Below are 6,000 nucleotides of genomic sequence, written 5' to 3' on the forward strand. Positions count from 1 at the left end.
TTACGGTGTGGAGGAAGATTGATGTGATGTGCCCACCATGCAGACCAGGAGCCGCACATCGAGCTTAGCTTCAGGGGCAGCGACAAACACCATAATCTCCAAGCTAGCGCACGTATCCTTGCTCTGTCTCTGCAAAGAGGCCAGGGCCATGTTAAATTTCCACACGCCTCAGTAGTAGTACAGGCAAAGAAAGTGAAGTGTGTGCAAAACTAGAACCATGTGGGAGCGTTTTTTTTCCCTCGATCAGGCCATATCCTGTTTTTTTATTAAGAGGACAGGAAAGTTTTAAAGGTACATGACATCGATAGGATCTGGCTGTTCCAAACCTGCTGACAAGTAGTGCAATGTAAACCTAATGTAAAACATTCAGAACGTGATCTGTAAACTTTCAGGCTATTTCAGAGCCATATTAATCAATCAATCAATCAGGTGGGGGATTCTCCCCCCACCCCCCCTAGACTTATCCAAAAAAAAAAACTGCTGGCAAGACGCTAGTGTTCATGACCAATCAAGAATATCGACAAGCTAGAGCTAGACCCTAACAGCTACAACACATACAAAGGACTATACGGTAGTATAATCTACAACCGTGGGTACAACAAGGCAATGTGTTGGGAATGCTTAGCCTACTCGACGTCCGTCATCGAACCATGACGACGCCGACGCCTCACAGGAAAGAGTACCCGCGTGGCTTCCCGCTCACTAGGGGAAATGGGCCCTTTGAACGTCCGCTGAAATTCTTCAAAGGACGCCTCATCAGGCTTCACCGTCTCGACCAAAAGCCCGACCTTTTTCACGAGCACCTTCTTTGCTTAGGCCTCCGGCTTTGGTTCTCAGAACTTGCTTTTGGCAGCTAAACGGGCACTGCGCTTGGGGACGATGTCGTCATCATCAGCAACATTGGGATCCTTGGTGATGCGCAGCCTAGGTGGGGATGCAATCAGCGGCTGCTGGAGCGGCCGCTTGAAGGCTTCGATGAAAGACTGCACAATGCTTACCGTGCCATCCCCAGAACTACCCGAAGGCAGCCCATCCACATGCGGCGACCCGCAGCTACGCACGGGTGAAGACGACAGTCTGGGGGCTTCGTCCTCCGAGGAAACAGCAGCAACACGCACAGGACACGCAGGCCCCATTGCCGGGGCTGCAGCTGTCCGGATGACAGGGAGCGAGGCGAGCTCCACCAGTATCGGATCATCCGCAACGTCCTGACCGGCTTGTCCTGCATCAAAGCACAGTGACAACATCAACGGATCAAAACCGGAAAGGGTCCTGCTGGGCATCCCAACACAACGTGGCTCGCCGTGACCGGAAGGTGTCGTTCTACGGCAATAGTGTTAGCCATGGTCACCGTCTGGCAGCCTCTGTCAACTGGTGAACCCTTCGGTTGCTCTTGCACCATAGGAAGTTTATGCTTTCGCTTACGCTTTTTCTGATGCCTCCGACGTCTGCGTCGATGACCATTGACTAAGGAGACCGACACGACACCACCGGAGTACAAAGAATCGCTATGGGTCGCAGCCACGCAGCACCCACAGCGTCACCGTCTGCGACGATGGAGGTGACAAGTCGAGAGTCGCAAAGCACGCGAACGGAGCGACGGCCTGATGACCACCGTTGCCCATGGGCACCGAGCTGCCATGGTGTGGTCAGTTGCATTCACGCGCAAGGTGCTAGAAGCGCCGGCAACGCAGTCAGGGCGGAGGCAGCTTGCAGGACGCTACCCGATGCGACGAGGAGAGGCAGCTGAAGCACTTGCCGCGCAACTCCTCCCGAATGCACCTCGGTAAAAGTCCCACGTACCAGCACCTTCTGCCAGCCGTCAGCATCTAGAGCAGAGAAGCGGCGCGCAGCCACCCGCGGCCCAAGCCTCGCGCTGGACGACGTCGCTCGCAACCCTGCTAGGCAGCTCAATTATTTGAAGAATTGTGTACCGATTAATAAACTGCTATTCTCCAGCTATACTTTGATTCTCCACAGGCCACAGCAGAATCTATTCGATAATCTTGTCTATCTATAAATAAATGAACGATTCTGCCATGCTTAAAATGTCAGCTTCTAAGCGAAAAGCAGCTAAATCTTGGCAACGACGGTCATATGCTGATCAAACACACGCTGTGACCTTTGCAACTTGCAACATGAGAATCAAACACACACTGTGACCTTTGCAACTTGCAACATGGGGGTTCTAAATTTGTCTTCAGCAGATAATCGGGTATATTAATGGGCCAAGAGGCGAATTCATATTTCATAGCACCCAACTAAAACAACCATCGACACAGCTATTCTGGATCAAGAAGAATCCTCCCTTACATACTACCCATGTTTAGAGTAGCATATAGACTAGACATCAACAAAGCAAAGTCGTCGACTCATTTCGGGTTCCTGAGAACGATGATGACTGAATCCCCACGGAGGAACATCTTGCTTATGAACCTGTCTTTGTTCACCAGAAGAGCCTTCTTCTTGCCTTTGCCAGTCTTAGGTACCTGCAGCCAAAGCAACAGATGTCAATGAACACAGCAACACAAGAGATGGAAACAATTCAGAGGCTGGGGTATCGTGTTACCGTACCTCAGTCCACATCTCCCTAACATTCTCGAGAACCATGTTGCAGTGCCGATCAAATGCCCTCACACGGCCAAGTAACTTCTTGTTGTTCCGGCAGTTGATAAGAACCTAACATATATGAGAGAGCACACAATCAGAATACAGAGCACTTAAAATGCAATATACACAGTCTGCACTAAGCAAGCTTGCAATAAAGGCTATGTTGTAGTGAATGATATGCGAATAGCAGCTAAGGAGGATGTATATGCCATGAAACGAAGAGCTGGTCTTACAATTTTCTATTTTTCTTTAACTGGAGTGTTAGGCTACATAGAGCTAAAAAGTTTAAATACGAAAGCAACAATCAACTGGCACAACAGATATACAGAAAGTATAGTCGCACACCCTAATGATAACACAATTTTCAAGGAAGTGACTGTAAAAAATACAGAGAAATTCCTGCTGTGTGCTCCTCGGATAGCTGAATGTTTTAGTAACAAAATCACATGGCAACAATACTAACACTTGCGTACTTGGAAGAGACAATCAGATGTACACAAACAAGAATATCAGCATTTGTGTACTTGGAAGAGATAAACAGTGTCGACAGACAAGACAAGAATGCCACGATTTGCATACTTGGAACAGACAATCGATGACAGATGGTTAAAACAGGAAAACATATTAAGTGGTCAACTGAGACATCATCAATCAATTAGTAGAAAAACGACCAACCTGAGTATTGTTCTTGACGCTCATCATCAGCACTGACAAAGGGCCCGTGCTGAATTCCTCCTCCTTCTTTCCCTGTTTGATTGAAGAGCCAGTCACGGTTAGATTTGTAACCAAAAGACGAGACATCGCATAACTAGTAACTAGGGAAGGAAAAAGGCGGCAGCTTTGTGCTTACATTGGCTTCCTCCGCCATCGGTGCGGCTCACCAAGCAGAGCAGGCAATCTGGACTTGCAAAAAAAAAAAAAAAAAAAAAAACACACACACACATAATTATTCGCTTGAATGAATCTTCTAGGAAGAGGCAGGACTTGGGTGCACACATGTACACCCAATATTTTTTTGTAAAAAAAAAATCGAACTAGTAGGCATTTACATATGAACACTTGTAATTACTCCTAGATCAGATCCAAATACTGGCTCAAGTTAGGGTTCGGGTGCTCCGTTTCGCACAGCAGAGAGGGGAGAGAAGGGGTGCGCATACCCGATGGTTGCTCGTCGCCGGCGAAGCTTCCGGAGAAGGCTTGGCGAAGGAACCGACGAGGCTAGAACATCAGGCGTAGGGCGGCGGCGGCGGTTGGCAGCTGCTGAGCTTCGCCAAGAGCCCAAGAGAGAGAGCGCGCGCGCGACGAGGTGAGGAGGGGGTGAACGGGGAGAAGAAAAGGCACGAGGGCCGTTTAGTCAACCGCCCTAGAAACTTTCGTGGGCCTCAAGCAGGCCTTTTTTTTTTACGAATAAGCAGGCCTTAATATCCAGCAGTGTGTCTACTGTCTAGGCCCAGTGACCCATTCGTCCAAATCTGATTTTATGTTTAAACCAGGCTTTCTTCTCTTGTGTTGTGTGTAATCCATCCGTTCCAAATTATAAATCATTGCCTTTTTTTAAGCACAATATCTTTTTCCTCTTGTGTTGTGTGTAATCCATCCGTTCCAAGTTATAAATCATTGCCTTTTAAGCACAATATCTTTTTCTATTTCTATATGCGCATCTAAATATACGATTGATATACATCGCAAAAACTAGAAATGGAGATCACCTCTACGAACACACCTACGCAAACCCTCCTACCTCCAAAGGACTGAGCCGGCAGATCTTGAAATTCACGAAGTCACCACAAGCGCCTCGTTGTCGACGGGCGCGTCGCCTACCACTGAAAGCATAGCGCCGATAAAATCCTAGAATGTACGCAGACCCTCCGCACCTCTAAAGGTGTCGGTGCATAAAGTGACCAACTAGTGAATATTTGTAGTTTTGCTGTACGTTGTGATCGGAGGTGGCCTAGCACTCAATGACACAGGATTTATACTGGTTCAGGCAACGTGCCCTACGTCCAGTCGGGGTCGGTCGGTGACTTTATTCTTGAGCCCAGGTGCTCAAAGTCTGCAGTGAGGTTACAAACGAGAGGAAGAGAGATGGGGTGTTCAAGAGGTCCGGTCGGCTCTGACCGGAAGGGTTGCGGTCGGAACTTGGAGGTTCTGCGGTTGTGGGGTGTAGATGTCGATCTGAGGAACTTTGGCTTTCTTGAATTCGTCCGTCCCCTTGTTGGAGGGAGCGTATCCCCTTTTATAGATGAAGGGGATGGCTTTATAGGTGAGAGAGAGAGTATGGATGTTTCTAAGCCCTGTTGCCCACGCTGATGAAGACTGGATAATGGTAGGCGCCCCCAACACTGTTGATGTCGCTGTAGAATGTTGGATGCGCACGGGAGGTCGTGCTATCTTCTTCAGGAAGGATGGCGGCCGGTACCTGTAAATACTATTTGATGCCTAGTGGCATGTGAGGAGTCACGCTATGTTCACCCGGTACGGTAAATCCTGGTGCCCATATCGCGTTCGATGTCTAGAGACACGCGGGAGGCTTACCGTATGGGAGTTTTAGCAGCCCCTATAATACTATAGGGGGAGATGGTGGCTGCAGAGCACTGTTTTCGTGCAAGGTATGGTCCCTGGTACAGTGGTTTTGACTTATGAGCCTTGCCTTGCCTTTCTCCGCACGTCTTCTGGTTCCTACCGAATGGGGCGCCCCGGTCGGATGGCTCCAGTCGGCTCTGAGTGCGCCGGTCGGAGAAGAGCGGTGAGCAGGGTTCCCACGAGCCCCGGTCGTGGGGTCAGAGTCACAGGGTCAGAGTAGGAAGCAGCATTTTGGGCCAGGCCTTCCGATTGGAGAGACCGCTCGGAGACGGCTGGTGCCCGAGTGCTCCGGTCGGAGAGGTGGGCCGAAGAAGTTGACGAGCGGGCGCTTGTTCTTTTGGGTAGACCTTCCGGTCAGCGACCGGACTACCCTTCCGACCCGTTGTGTTTTAGACTATTGGCCTAGCCCATGAACTATATGTTGTTTTCCTAGGCCGAGCACGAGCGTGGAAGCCGGTCCTCGAGGGACCCTGGGTTTATGACCCGACAGGAGCCCCCGAGCCCCCGGGCAATTTGAGCCGAATCATTCAGGGGATTTTTTGTCTTGCCGGCGGGTGCGCACGAGCGCACCCGCGGGTGTAGCCCTCGAGCCCCCGGGTGGTTCGGGCGGAACCGGCTGGGGGTTTTTTGTGTTGTGTCGGTGGGTGCGCGCGAGCACACCCGTGGGTGTGCGCGAGCACACCCGTGGGTGTGCGTGTTTTTAGTTTTGAGATGGAATTTTGTTTAACCATGGCATCGTTGTGCAGCCGAGGCATTTTTAGGCGCGGGGATTGGATCAAGACAGAACTTACTGATCCCGGCGTCGGT

General features: G+C 50.2%; 1 protein-coding gene across 1 annotated transcript; it reads right to left on the bottom strand.

Annotated features, from left to right (window-relative positions):
- Positions 1–2,186: 2,186 nt before the first annotated feature.
- LOC136459984 (uncharacterized) lies at positions 2,187–3,927 on the bottom strand. Its single transcript, XM_066459830.1, has 5 exons — positions 3,768–3,927; positions 3,461–3,508; positions 3,286–3,357; positions 2,575–2,679; positions 2,187–2,489 (listed from the first exon to the last, which is right to left on the bottom strand). Exons 2-5 carry the CDS (start codon positions 3,476–3,478, stop codon positions 2,373–2,375), a joined length of 312 nt encoding a protein of 103 aa, XP_066315927.1. The 5' UTR covers positions 3,479–3,508; positions 3,768–3,927; the 3' UTR covers positions 2,187–2,372.
- Between the last annotated feature and the right edge of the window lie 2,073 nt (positions 3,928–6,000).

Source organism: Miscanthus floridulus, chromosome 6 (genome assembly GCF_019320115.1).
Source record: "Miscanthus floridulus cultivar M001 chromosome 6, ASM1932011v1, whole genome shotgun sequence".
Taxonomy (NCBI): domain Eukaryota; kingdom Viridiplantae; phylum Streptophyta; class Magnoliopsida; order Poales; family Poaceae; genus Miscanthus; species Miscanthus floridulus.

What these genes read in the sequence shown, in the direction of transcription:
- LOC136459984 (XM_066459830.1), bottom strand. An exon ending in GCGTCAAGAACAATACTCAG is followed by an intron (nt 2,680 to 3,285) that starts GTTGGTCGTTTT and finishes CATATATGTTAG; the next exon opens with GTTCTTATCAACTGCCGGAA. An exon ending in TTAGGGAGATGTGGACTGAG is followed by an intron (nt 2,490 to 2,574) that starts GTACGGTAACAC and finishes CTTTGGCTGCAG; the next exon opens with GTACCTAAGACTGGCAAAGG.